Here is a 14952-nt window from a genome sequence, read left to right on the forward strand (position 1 = left end):
ATTTCATGCCTAATTTCATCTATTCCTGCTGCTTTACGGTAATGTTTTTTATTTACCACTTTTCCACTTCCTCAAGCGTAATTTCACCAACATCATTTTCCTTCTCCCGATGAGCTCGGTTGTTCGCGGCACCACGAGGAAGATTTCCTTTTACGTTCAGAAGATTTTCAAAATATTTCCTCAACCTGTTCAATGATACCCTGGGATCTATTATGAGTTCACTTGAATCGCCCAAAACACTGTTCATATCCTTTTTCTCTCCCTCTGTTTCTTCCATCAACCATGTACTATTTCCTGTCTGCAACATCCCTTGGACCTGGTACCCCTGCCCTCCCATGTGTAGCGGTGAATAACCTTATGATTAAAGAATATATTCGTCACTGCTAAACCCATACTAGCACAGATGTCCAGTAAACCCTTCCCACCCCTACTTGCTTCCACATCTTCCTTACATTTACCAATCACCCTTTCGTATCCTTCAGTTCTATTTCCAACTGTCGCACTGAAATCGCCCATTAGCACTATCCTATCTTTTCTGTTGACCTTGCACCCTCACGTGGTGAATACACTGAGACAATTCTCGTCCAAATTCCTCCAGCTGACAAATCTACCCACGTAATTCGCTCAGTTACGTGCCTAACAGAAACTATGTCGCGTGCAATAGTATTCCTGATGAACAACCCTAACCAACACTCTGCCTTTCTCTCTTTTTCTTTACACACAGCCATAAGACCTATCTGTTTTGGGGCGACGTAAAGCCACTAGTCTTTTCAACACCCGCCAAGTACACTGCATAATGTTGTATCTCTTCCTTGTTATCTAGCCTTACCCGAATATCATTTACTCCTATCACATCCAGATGCATCCTCTATGCTGACTCAGCCAGTTCTACTTTGTCTGGGTCGATGACTCAAGATGTTAGGCCCCTTTAAACAATAAGCATCATCATCATCATCATCATCATCATCATCATCTACCTTGTTTCTTTCATAAGCCCCATTAATACTGATAGTTCCCCATCGAATTCCATTTCGCTCGCCAAGTTGTTTCCAAGGAGTCCCTCGACTGTCAAATGGGAGTGGGACTCCGTTACTCCCATAGGTCCGAGGCTTGCTTAAAATGTTCTGAGCTCGGTAAATTCGTAAAGCAAGATGCTATCGTACTTACACATAGTCCAAGTGAGGATCGCTCCTCTAACGCGTTAGGGACCACCGATGGATTATTTAATTCTAGCCGCCTGAGCACACGGAGGGCCATTACTCAGAATATGTCCGAGATGCCCAGAACCATTCCATAGCAACTGGTATCCCGACTCTCAGGACCACTTACTAGACCACTCAGCCATTGCCCAGAGTTCACGAACTAGGACGTGTATACAATAACCCACCCCATGAACCGTATAATAATAATAATAATAATAATAATAATAATAATAATAATAATAATAATAATAATAATAATAATAATAATAATAATAATACAATTATTAATGGTAATATTACTGTATAATAATGTCGTCTGGTACCCGCGCACACTCTTCCCTAACGACTGCTTCCAAAGTGTCCAAGTCACGCGGTTTTCTGGCGTACACGTTCTCTTTCAAATACCCTCAAAGGAAAAATTCGAATGGGGTGAAGTCTGGACTTCTCGGTGGCCACTCATCATTTCCGTGACGTCAAGTCTGGACTTCTCGGTGGCCACCCAACATTATTTCCGCGACGTCAAGTCTGGACTTCTCGGTGGCCACACAACATTTCCGCGATATCAAGTCTGGACTTCTCGGTGGCCACTCATCATTTCCGTGACGTCAAGTCTGGATTTCTCGGTGGCCACTCATCATTTCCTTGATGTCAAGTCTGGACTTCTCGGTGGCCACTCAACATTTCCGCGACGTCAAGTCTGGACTTCTCGGTGGCCACTCAACATTTCCGTGACGTCAAGTCTGGACTTCTCGGTGGCCACTCAACATTTCCGCGACGTCAAGTCTGGACTTCTCGGTGGCCACTCAACATTTCCGTGACGTCAAATCTGGACTTCTCAGTGGCCACTCAACATTTCCGCGACGTCAAGTCTGGACTTCTCGGTGGCCACTCAACATTTCCGCGACGTCAAGTCTGGATTTCTCGGTGGCCACACAACATTTCCGCGACGTCAAGTCTAGACTTCTCGGTGGCCACTCAACATTTCCGTGACGTCAAGTCTGGATTTCTCGGTGGCCACTCAACATTTCCGCGACGTCAAGTCTGGACTTCTCGGTGGCCACACAACATTTCCGCGACGTCGGAAAAGCATTGTCAAGCTATTCTCACGAAATCGATGCAAAATGGCACACATTGTCCACTTCGTCCCAGGTTGAAACAATGGGATAAACAAAAGTTTGTAGCGTGTTGTAACGGTCTGTCAGGAACATTGGGCCCAGACTGCAACGCTGTGCTGCTAATGCTGGTACCTAGCTTGAAATATGAAATGGCAAGGACCATAGTATATTATAGAATTGAAAGGAAACGTGTAACATTGTTAACGACAGAATAATAGTGAAATAAAAATAGGGGTATTATTGTGGAGCATCCTGTATAACAGACAGGAGGAAGTGTTATAGACCTAGTATTATGTTCAAAGGAGGCATTACCACTTGTCGAAAGGATAACAGTTAAAGACTGGGCAGAATCCAACCACTTAACCAGTAATCATCAAACTGTTAAGTAGGGAAGAGCATAGTGTGGCTTGTTATCAAGGAAATATTAAAAGGAGTTTAGTGCCATAATATAGATGGTAAGATGACCTCAGGAAAGATTTTGAGGATTATTTTAAAGGGAGAATTTTCGAAATTATGAAGATAGGGATAGGACTTACGATCGAAAATAACCAATTAGATGCGTTAATTCAACTTATAGAAAATACTACATTGACAGTAGGTCAGCATATGCGAGTTAAGGGAATAGGGTTGCCAAGAAATACTGAGTGGTACAACCAAGAATGCAGAAAGAAAAGGGTGGAAGTAACGGAAGCTTTAAAATCCTACGGGAAGGTAGGGGGTCTTGAAACAAGAACTGCATTCTGTAGCAAACGAAAATAGTATAGAAAACTATTAGTAAACACAAAGTATTCATGTCAGAAGAAACAAGCTGAAAATCTAAATAGAGATTCCAAAAGAAATGCAATAAGAAAATGTGGAGTTAGAATAGAACAGAACAAGTCTTCAGAGATAGAAAAAGTATAACACAAGCAAATTTAAGTAATGGGAAATGAATCAAGCACTTCAGACGGCTATTAGATGGGGAGGATATCTGGAAGCCCAACACAGAAAAGGCTAGGATCTCGCGAGGACCACAGTACTTTCTGCCAACCTTAGACCAGGAGATTTCAATTATTGAAGTACAAGATTGAATAGAGAATGGGCGAAAAGGTAAAGTTGGAGCAAATTCAGGTATTAATAGTTAATTCTGGAAAGAAGTAAATAAAAATAACTTTATCCGCGAAAGTATAGTAAACATATTTAATAAGTTATTTGAAGGGGCGAGCGTACCCAAATCATGGCTGGAGGGAGTTATTTGCCCTATATATAAGAAACAGGGTGAAGGATCAAATTCAGGTAACTATAAGATTTTTACAGGGATTTTGGCAAGAGACTAATGAATTGGGCAGAGGGGTGCGCTCAGTCCTGGCGGGATTCCAATCAGGATTTAGGAAGGGTATGAAGACTTGTGACAACACAATGGTTGCTAAAACATTAGTGGATAAATACATGAAGAATAAAAGAGACACATTTTACAGTACATCACGGCAATCGATTCAGAGAAAGCTTTTGACTCGGTAGTAGATGGGCTGTCGTCTATATATTGAGCCATTTCGGAATATCAAGGAAGATGATAAGGGCAATTGAAAATACGTATGAGAAAATTAAATGTGCCATAAAACTGAAAGAATTTTTTTCAAAACTGGGCTGCAAATTATCACCAATATAGTTTTTATTAATTAGTAATGATATTTTCCATTCCGTAGGCTTTGAGAAAGGATCATTTCCTTGTCTCTAGAAACAATATATTCCGGGTGCTGTCTTCGCAGACGATATCCTACTGCTCACATTAACCTCTGTCAAAATGCTAAACGGTATTAATGGGACAGTAAATTACTGTGGAATCTAAAAATTATTCCGAAGAAAACCAGAGTAATGGTGGGTAAAAAGGGAGAAAAACTCTCAAAAAGTGATCAAAGTTGGATGGATAAGACAAAATGAGGTAATAAAAATCGAATACCTAGGGACGATCATAAGCAGCAATGCAAGATGGTAAGAACAGATAAAAAGAGTTAAAATGAAGGGAGCAAGTGCTCTGGCTAGTATAAAAATATTGGATAAAAAGATGCCGAACAATAAATATGGAGCTCAGAAAAATGTATTTAATTCAATAGTTCAAACGAAGTTACTGTATGGAGCGGAAATGAGGGTAGTAGATGATGGGATCGTAACATTACATACAGTTGTAGGTAAATTTGCCAAAATAATAATAATGGGACTGCCAAGCTGCCCCGCAAATAGTGGTGTGAGAATGATGTGTGAAGGGATGATTATACGGCCGGATATTGTTAATGGAATAATTAAATATTGGTGGGGGGTAAAGACGGGGGCAGGGGGCGAAATTCTAAGGAAAGCATAACAGCATCAAATGAAACAACGAAATGAGGCTTACTGGGTGGATGGAGTGAAGAAGCTACTGGATAACTTAGGAATGGGGTACTATTGGGAAAGAAATTTATCAAGTGATAACAAGGGATTGTGTAAAATGATGGTTCAAAGAGTTAAAGACATTGAAGACAAACAATAAGGTCAGACTGTAACAGAAAGAGAACACTGGTTGAATTTTGTAAAATAAGTAAAAATAGGAGAGTAAGGACTGAAATGTCAATTAAAAAAAGGAAATGAGGGGGATAATTTGGTTGCTGATGAGTGTATATAAGAATAAAGCTGTAAGACAAAAAAAATTACGAAAATCTCTGCATTTTATGCAATAAGGCCATGGAAGTTGGTCACTTATTAATAGACTGTAAAGAAACAAGAAATATAAGGGAGAAATATATATATGGAAAGGGTATAAGTAAAATCAATAATGAACATGAATTTTACACCATTGCAAAATTAATAGACAGAGAAAGGAAGGTACCAATCAAAACAGCAAAACTTTGTAATATCATGAGAGGAATGTAGGAAAAGAAATTAAAAGAGGATGAAATAAGAGGAAATAAGGAAGGAGAAGATACATAATTACGTGTAGGTGTTAAGATATTAAATGTAGCAATAGCTAAATTGTTGTATTGCGTCGTTATTAATTTTTGCTTAAGTTAACTATTAAACTATACGTGAATTAATTATAGGCACTCAGGCATTCTTCTAGTTATTCAATTCATTCAATAGGTAGATAATTTAGGCACTAATACAACTTATGGATGGTAAGATACATGAAGGTCCTAGACTATATAACGAGGTTTACGTCTAGGATAAAATGAACAAATAATCTGAAAAGAAGAACAAAATACAATCCAGAAGTAGACTGAAATAGTGCATAAGTTCAATTGTAAACGTTTAATGTTGTATGTGCATGTTCACGCGAGGGATATCAAATTCTCTCATCATATGATAGAGCTGGAAGGAGACCTTCCTCATGAAGGTGAGCGCGTGATTGTCTTCCTTTCTATTTGCTGCTGATGCTACAAGGCCATGCACCATGAGTGTAGATACGTCTGTGCGTCCTGTGGCTTAGCAGTCAAGTAAAATTTTCTGGTCAACTTCATCCAATCTTTCGTGTCCGAAGTGTCAGCGAAGTACAGTAGACAGTAGACTAACAACCTCGCAGAGACTGGGGGAGAGGAGTATTCTATTATATCCTAACACAAAAACTGGTTGGTTAGTAAACTAATTTTACTCGTATTTCCCCAGTGAAAATACAATTTTTATATCTGAAGGCAAATTGTCGACTTCATTGCTTATGCAAGTCACCGTATTAAGGCCACGGTCGATCCTTTCCCACTCCTAGACCTTCCTATCGCATAAGACCTATCTGTCTCGTGTGACAAAGAGCAAATTTTAAAGAGAAATACAACGACCACGATCATGTGCGAGGTATATCAATGTTAAAATTACCGTTTTGCCGAGAATAAGTCATTTAAATTGCTTGCTAGCGGAGAAAGCAGCTGGGCTGACAGGTGACTTACCCACTGAGAGTACGGAGACTACTCGCTGTTGTAGCGTCGTCTGCCTTGAACTGTACATATTCTGCTGCAGTTGATAGAAAACGAGAATCATCAAAACTAATCTTGAATTACTGTAATTTTTGCCTCTTGTCGGCTTCAGCGGAGGACATGTATGGGCCTTTACCGGCCAAGGTGACTGTTGCCTTGCCAGGTGGATGTTAATGATATAGCAGATAAGGAGTAAACCGAATCTCTCTTGGGAATCTAAGTGCACATGTTAGTGTACAAGCTCGTGCTCATGTTAAAAGGTTCTGCCTGTTTCAGTCGACGAATTTCCTCATGCTACGTGTCCCTGTTCGAGACCAAGTTAGGGTAATGTAGACTAAAAACCTGGCAGAAGGGTTATAATAAGAAAACAGAGCAATCTCTTTATCGCACAAAGAGTTTTCGTGACTGACACTTTCCTCGGAAACAATCAGTTTCTTTGCGACTCTTCCGGTTTGAAGACCTTTCATATATTCAGAATCACTTCAGTATTACTGCAGTTACAATATCATATTCCGAGTTGTCAGTACAGACATGGCATAGAATGACATTAGGAGACCAATAAGATTAGTCATATTTTCATGTTACAGAGCAGTGGCGTATACTGAGGGCTACCAAGGCTATCAGTGAAGCCCAAATCTCAATTGAGTATGATGGAAGTCTAAAGCACATTATAATGTAAGCATCTGAAACATAGTTCCATTTACAAAACTTGAAAGCAGTGAGAAAAAACGTCGTACATATTTCTGATAGCAAGGCACCGGAGATTGATACTGTAGCCCAGACTCTCGTCCCTCTCCCCTCGACTCGCCACATGAGGCTTGCTGCTGGATATCGGATTGGAGCGGGGACCGGCGGAGGATAGGTGTGCTAGGCTTCGGTTTGTCAGATCGCCATTGCTATCAACCATGCGTTACTCATCATACATACTTCGTCACCTCATACTTCTGACTTATAATGCTACAGATAACAGAGTGCGGGTATTTGACTCCCGTTTACTTCTACATCCTTGTAGTAAAAGACTACAGGGCTGCTGTTATAGGAGTAATATAGTTTTATTTTTTTCGGTATATATCTGCTAAACTGAAATGCCATCTTTCAGGTTTAGTGTTTTCTTTTGTTGGTTGGAATCAAACCCGTGATCATTGGTCGGACACCACCACTGATATCCCGAGGAAGCTAATTAACCGGTGAACGAACGGTGAAACTGCTGTAAAATTCAATATTTTTATTTAATAATAATATCTTAAACTAAAGAGCAAGCCTTTTGTAGTAACGTTCATCGACTTTAAGAAGGCCTATGATTCAATTGATAGAACTACCCTACTTCAGATCTTAAAGGAATTTGACTTGGACGGTAAAACAACAGTGATCATCCAACAGACTTTCACCAACACCATCTCAAAAGTGAAGTTTAGAGGAGAGATATCAGAGGCCTTTGAAATACGGACAGGAGTTAGGCAAGGAGATGGTCTCTCATCTCTGTTGTTCAACTGCGTTCTTGAGAAAGTGATCCGTGAATGGCGCAGAGAAATGAGTTATGAAGGAGTCGAATGCGGAGTCAGACTAGGCCACAAGAGCAAGAACCTTTCAATTGACTGTCTAGCATTTGCAGACGATCTCGCGGTTTTCGCTGATTCCTAAGTGGCCATGAAGCAGATCAACCAGCTTCAAACACAAGCAAAATTCATTACAATTCATTGCAAACATCAAACTGGCGCCAAGTGAGCCAGAAGGGACACACGGAAAAGTCAAGCGAGTTGAAAAATTTAAGTATCTTGTTGAATGGATAGAACCTAACTTGTCCGCAAAGGAAGCCTTTTCTTCATGCGTGAATAAAATGGAAATAGCTTACCATCTGACTAAAAATGTCTATAAGAAACTATCTATATCTCTGAATGCAAAAATCAAACATTATTCTACCGTTATCCGGACAGAGGCTCGATATGCAGCGGAATGTCTCGCCATGAACAAAGAAAGGCATGATGGAGAAATTGGAGGCCAAGGAAGGAAATATTTTGAGAAAAATCTTAGGTCCAGTCAAAGACAACGGCGAGTGTAGGAGACGGCACAAGCAGGACTTGTACTCGCATGTGGTGAAAATAAGCGATGTGATACAAAATGGGAGGATTACTTTTTATGGACACATGGCCCGGATGAATTCAACACGGTTAACCAACCGCATTTTCACTTTCCTCCAAGAGAAAAAGGCAAAGGGGGCATGGTTCAGTGAGGTACAGAAAGATCTGCAGGAGATTGGGATCTCATTTGAAGATATCCAGGAGCGTGTCCCACTTAAGAAAAAACTCCAAGAACATCCGAGTTTCTTACCAAAATCGAAGATGAAAACTGGAAAGGCATGGACGGAAGAGCGAAAGGAGCAACACCGTATACGAATGAAGGAATACTGGACCAACATTAAAGCTCAAGGGAAACAGTTGAAATGACGTGGTCCTTAGTTGGCCGAAACGAAACAATAATAATAATAATAATAATAATAATAATAATAATAATAATAATAATAATAATAATAATAATAATAATGGGGCATGGCATCTGTATAGGCTTGGTGTTAATCTAATGGGGATAAAGTGAATGGCGAATACGTCATAAACACCTAATCCCCAAGCCAGGGGAATTAACAGTATGAGAGGGTTGATCCTGAAAACTGAACTGCGCCCATCGGACAAAAGGGAAACGCTCTATCCATTTATCCACAAAGCCGGACTTTAATTTGCTAAACCTTAGGCTACCATCTCCACTGATCAGGGGTTGAGTATTGGCAGCAGCAGAGGCCAGGGCAGTAGCTTGTGAAGCAGCCTTGACAACACAGCAAGCTTCTTCGTAGGCTATTGGCTGCAGCTCAAAACGCTGCAGGCTTGACGTTCACTAAACCAACCATCGAAAAGAGGTAACCTAAGTCTAGTGGTAGCCCACGTCTTGATCCCAGCTTACGCCACTGGAAAAGAGGTCACAATATGAAGATAAAGATGGAATTCAAGATGACAAACAGGGTAAGAATTAGTTTATATAGCAAGAGCAGTTAGGTATTGCAATAATTTACCGAGGGAGATAATCGACAAATTTCCAACTTCTCTGAACTTATTTCAGAGAAGTCTAGGTAAAATCTGGCGAGGAATCTGCCACCTGGGCGACCCACCTAAATGCATATCAATGGTTATAGATTGAGTTAAAGAACGGGGCGTAAAGACATCGTTCTGATCCATTCTCTGCAAAACAGGAGCATTCCTAAACAACCTTTCAATGTTTAATTTTTAGAGCTGCAACAGTCTTAGATCGTAAAATATGATAGTAGCCACACTGCCCTAAGGCGTGTCCGAGGTTCTCCTCTTTCAGCAGCCATGTGTGAGAGCTTCCTAACTGCCGCATGTCATTCACTCTGACGTAGACAATCTATCCTTACTTGACATCCATTGTTGTATCCCGTAATTTCCACGCAGACACAAATTTTCTGACAGGAAACGTAAAAATTTCTCGCTTACTAATAATTCCAATCACGATTTGATATTTAAATTTAATTGTGTAGTAACCGAAACCCCATGAACAGGAATGCCGTATAAACGAAGTAACCAGCTATTTTTATAATTTAAATACAGCAATCCTAGAATGTTACTTAAATTTTAACTACTGCGTAAGAAATTTTCTATCTATACATCGTAAAAATCACCGTTAACTTACTGTTCCATTCTCTTTCGGTTAACGGAGGTTTCACTGCATTCCTTTTAATACCGTGGGATAATTTAACTGTTGGCTTTCCCAAAACTAACAGTACAATACACCAGAGATACTCACATAACTCTCCAGGAATGACCTGGTCACCACGACGATGATCTTCCTGCTCTTGTTCATTGCCCTCTCGATGTTCTCCTCTATGAATGACCCGAGCGGGAAGTCCCGGTAGTGAATACAGAGGCGGTGTCCATCCTTGTCGTTCTCCAGGTTGGGTACCAGCTGCTGGCGCACCCAGCGTGCATCCTTGTGACTGAAAAGGGATTCAGTGATGTTGACAATGAAACATCTGCAGCCGAACTCTAACATGTATGGTGCTTTTTTAGCCTCTGTGAACTAAAAATATACTATATTAATGTAGGATTTTCCTGAGTTTTCTTAATTTTAACAATGCATAAGAAGAAATATGAGTTTGTCTAATTCAAAAAGCAAGCGAGTACTTCCCATAAATTTGGTTTACTGGATTCTGATGGGTTGGTCTATGTTACGAGGGTTGAAACTTAAATAGTGGCAACACTGCTGTGGAGACGCTATGCAACGGAATCTAATATTGTCGCTGATAGCACATGTTGGTTACCTACCTACCTTACGTCAGAGCAAATGGACTCGCCCTTCCCACATCACCTGCGCGCGCACAAGCGAGAGAAACACAGTCACGTGTGAGCTAGCGGTCTAACGTAACGTTGTCACTATGTTTTCCAAACAGGAACAACGGAGTTGGATCAAGATTGAATGTGCCAAAGGTCGTACAGCACGACAGTGTCATCAAGGTCTTCAAGAGGCTTGTGGGGAATCTGCATTGCCTTACAGAACAGTGGTACGTTGGGTAAAAGCCTTCAAGGATAGTCGGCAAACTGCGGCAGATATTCATCGGGAAGGTCGTCCTACGAGTGAAGAAGAAGAGAATGCTCTTGCCGCGTTACTGGGCAGTGTTCGAAACCAGACGATTCGTGAGCATTCGCTTCAGAACTGTTGCAGAGATTCGACAGGCAGTAGACGGCTCCATTCGCACCACCAACAGAACAGGCTCTGCAAAAGGAATACTACGGCTTTCACATCGCTGGCAACGGGTTATACACAATGCTGGTGACTACAGTACGTTGAAGGACAGTAAAGGTTGATAACATGTAACACTTTTGTATCTGTTGTAAATAAATTGTTGCCACTATTTAAGTTCCAACCTTCATATAAACAACATATTCTTCTACAGAATTAGCAAGTAAGGTTTACACCCATATCAAGCCCGTTACAGCGTCTGGAGAAATGTATCGAATCATGCAGCGGGTAACACCTTGCATCGTACGGAACAGATTAATACATGATAACATACTCACAAACTCTAAGCAACACCGATTTCATATGTACACGTTATGTAGGAACTCTGGATATGCCGTACATCAAACAGTTGCTCTGTGTGATGTAATCCAGCAGATATGGAACGTGATTGATGGGATACTACAAATATTATAAATTAGTTAGACAAACCTCATACATCCGACGTATAGTTTGAGGCAGTGCAGCAGTGTTGCTACTACTGTGCTACGACCTAGCCATTATTTAGGCTGACGGAAGGATATTTATGTTATCAGCAAGTAAATAATATTAACTTGGTTATTGTAATAACATATTTCTGAACTGTACGGCGAATTCCACAGTATTTCCGGAATTCATTTCCAATAACACTGAAACATTGAACAGGTACTCACCTTGTGCTACCAACCCTTTAGAATCAAACCAGAGTCTCTTCTATGATACTTAAGAGAGAGCAATTAGAAATTAAAATTCATTATTTGACTCCAGTAAGTCTTACCTGTGGCACACGAAGGCGTCATATTCGCATTCCAGAGCGTGGCTCTCATCCTGTTCCAAGCCCTGTTTCTTGAGGTGGGTGAGATGCCCTGCGAGGTCCCTCTCCGTCTGGTGGGTGAAGTAGTCCAAGAGGTCGATTACATGTATCACCAATGGAGACAGCAACAGCAGACATCCAAAAGCTGCCCATCCTTGAAGATAGTAATAATTCTGACAGTGATCCTCACTAAGCCACGTGTTCGTCATCTCCACCCTCCTGTTGTGCGGCATCAGGCACGAGAGGGCTTTGTTCGAATTAATGTTCAAAATTTTGCCTTGATAATGGAGGAACATTATTCTCGAGTACTGCCCTTCAGGACCACAGCACTGTAAATTGTTCTCTCCTAAATCTACCTTTGAGAACTGTTTAAACTGTGACCACTCGACTTCCAGTATTTCTCCGAAACTATTGTGGGATAAGTTCAAATATTCGGTGGTGCTCTGCGATGAGTTGTGCGAAATATTCACCCTGTTCAAATAGTTGTTTGAGATATCTAATATGAACAGGGAAGAATACAGAATTAGTAGTACATGCTTTAGCTGGTTATATGACAGATCTAAAACAGTCAGTCGAGTCATGTTCTGGAACAAATGTCTACTTATATAACCAATGCTATTCCGTGAAAGGTTGAGTTGTTCCACATTTGAGATCTGTGTAGGAAAATCATTGAGAACCTTCAAAAGGTTCTGCGATAGGTCGAAATGTTTATCCACTCGTATCTCAAATACGAATGATCCATCAACTTTTAATGGATTCCCTCTAAGGTTTACTATACTAGAGTCTTCGCTGGGGAAAATTAGAGAAACATTTTCTTTGCATTGTATATGCTTTTTATCAACAGTACATTTGCTCTGTGGAATATACAGAGAGTGTACTGTCATAGGAGAGCCGTATACCTTCTGGACAATAGGAATGGAGTACTCAAACAGAAATTCACTGTCATTATTAGAAAGAATTTTCCCCACCTCGGTGAGGCTGGAAATATTCTGCCCAGGAAGAAACATTCGATCCACCATCAAGGAGAAGCGAACGTTACCAAACCCAGTGATGTTGTTGAACGACAAGTCTAATTCACTGTTTTTCGGAATATAGACCAGGGCATGTAAGCTGATTTGATTGTAGGACAAATTTATTTTCTTAATACATCCAAAAGAATGGATTAATATCAGTAATAAAATTCTTTGACAAATTTAGTTCTTTTATTCTGTCTCTGAAGGGCGAAATATTAAGAACATCGTCAAAGCGTTTGATTTTATTTCTGCTTAGATCAAATACTTCCAAATAAGGGCAACCGTGGAGTAAACCTGTAAAGAGAAACAAAACGTTACTTTATACGATTTACTTGAAATAATTTTTACTTAAAGTTACCCTTAACTACACAACAAGGGATTTTAGGGGAGATGCCACATTCAATAGCTTAACATCAACCATTCTCTGGAATCACTAATCAAAGGACCGGCAACTAAAATAATGAAGGTATCTGCTAAAGGAAATGTGTGAAGGCCTCGCGAACCAAATAACTTCAGGGTTAGAAGAGAGGAAGAGTTGACCAAGGGAGGTCGGACAGGAGTCTGGCACAAGTGGAAAGTAGAGGACTCACCTCTTACGACAGGCAGGGGACAGAGTAAAGTGCTCTCAGTAGGGAAATACAAAGCAGGTGGTTCCTAATCCTACGTGCAGTTGTCTAATTCCGGCCCATGCTACCTTAACACTGGTCCATTTGCTGTACGGCAGTGAAAGATAGGTGGACTCAGAAGATAGAGGTAATGGGACTAATGACAGGAAGGTACAAGAAACGAGGAGAAAAGGACGAATTCTTATCGGTGGATGGAGCTGTAGGCGTACTCCGGCTTCGGTGATTGGGTCATGTAAGGCGAATGGAGCAGGATAGGTTATCTAGGACATAAACGACTCTCCCATAAAGTGCAAGAGAAGTATATGGACACAAATGGAAGGTTGATTAAACTCAGTTTTTATTGATTTACTGATGAGAGGTGTGGAACTAGCTAATTCACAGTGGTTTACAGACTGGACATGAAGAAATATGTAACATACGGTGACATGTGTAAGAAGTTTCCCCTACAAATAGTTGACCCTCCAATCATTTTCTCCACCTTTCTCTGCCGATGAACCATTGAACTGAGTACTCTATTATATCTTGCCCTGTCACTCCTGCTGACAGGCTACCCTTCGTACTGCGATCCTTGTGCCACCTAGGGACACCATCTCCGGACTTTTAAGGGCGAATATTGTTCATTTAGTAGTTGACACCCTTTCTTTTATCTAAACGTTAACACTAAGTGTGCCCAATCAGCAGCCAGCTCACTCAGTTGTCTTTCTAGCTCTCTCCTCCTCTGCTGTTGAGGAGTTAATACATTAATAACTCCTTCTCTACTTCTAAGGAAAATAATTATCGACATAATTCTGCGAGGTGCGCTGATGAATTAATCACTAACGTATCGAAGAGGTCCTTAAAAGCCGAAAATTACGGTGGTGAAATACGACCTATATTGCCTAATTTTATCGTTGATATATCGAGCGCTAATCCAGTAAAGGTTTTAAACACCTAATGAAACAACAAACGTCCACTTATTGTACAGCAAGGAACGCCCCATTGATGTTCAATCCGGCAAAGTTTCTGAGTTTCGAGGGCAAGTGCATTGTTCTGCCCGGCCAGTAGGCCGCTTAGTTCTCATACAATCACCCAGCTAAATATAAATCAATTTACAATCAACAATTGCATGCAGGCAGAAAGGAATTTTAATTTTAGCCTGGCATTCTTATGAGCAAGACTTGGAAATAGGAATGAAGGATACTAAAGTGTGATTGGTAAATGTGGGGAAGATATGGAAGTTAATATTAATGGGAAGCGTTTGCTTGACTTCTGTGCTAGTGTGGGTTTAGCAGTTATGAATACATTATTCAAGCATAAGGCTATTCATCGCTACACAGTGGAGGGAAGGGGTTACGAGATCCATAATAGAGTGTATCTTACCCGACTTCGAATTCAGGTATACAATTAGTGAGAAGTTCCGAACGGTGGACACTAAGCAGGTTCAGGATATAGAAGGAGAATGTGTGGCATACAGGGCATACAGGGATGCTGTTGTAGAAACGGCAAG

At 40.7% G+C, this 14952-nt stretch overlaps 1 protein-coding gene across 1 annotated transcript in view; it reads right to left on the reverse strand.

Moving 5' to 3' along the window:
* The window catches only part of LOC136875985 (uncharacterized), a 56075-nt gene that overhangs the window by 7322 nt on the left and 33801 nt on the right, over positions 1-14952 (reverse strand). The window contains exons 4-5 of the mRNA XM_068228118.1: positions 11792-13134; positions 10045-10234 (exon numbers count right to left, since the gene is read on the reverse strand). Coding sequence (XP_068084219.1) covers positions 12968-13134 — 167 coding nt within the window. The 3' untranslated portion in view covers positions 10045-10234; positions 11792-12967. The remainder of the gene's footprint in view (positions 1-10044; positions 10235-11791; positions 13135-14952) is intronic.

Source organism: Anabrus simplex, chromosome 6, assembly GCF_040414725.1.
Source record: "Anabrus simplex isolate iqAnaSimp1 chromosome 6, ASM4041472v1, whole genome shotgun sequence".
NCBI classification, from domain to species: domain Eukaryota; kingdom Metazoa; phylum Arthropoda; class Insecta; order Orthoptera; family Tettigoniidae; genus Anabrus; species Anabrus simplex.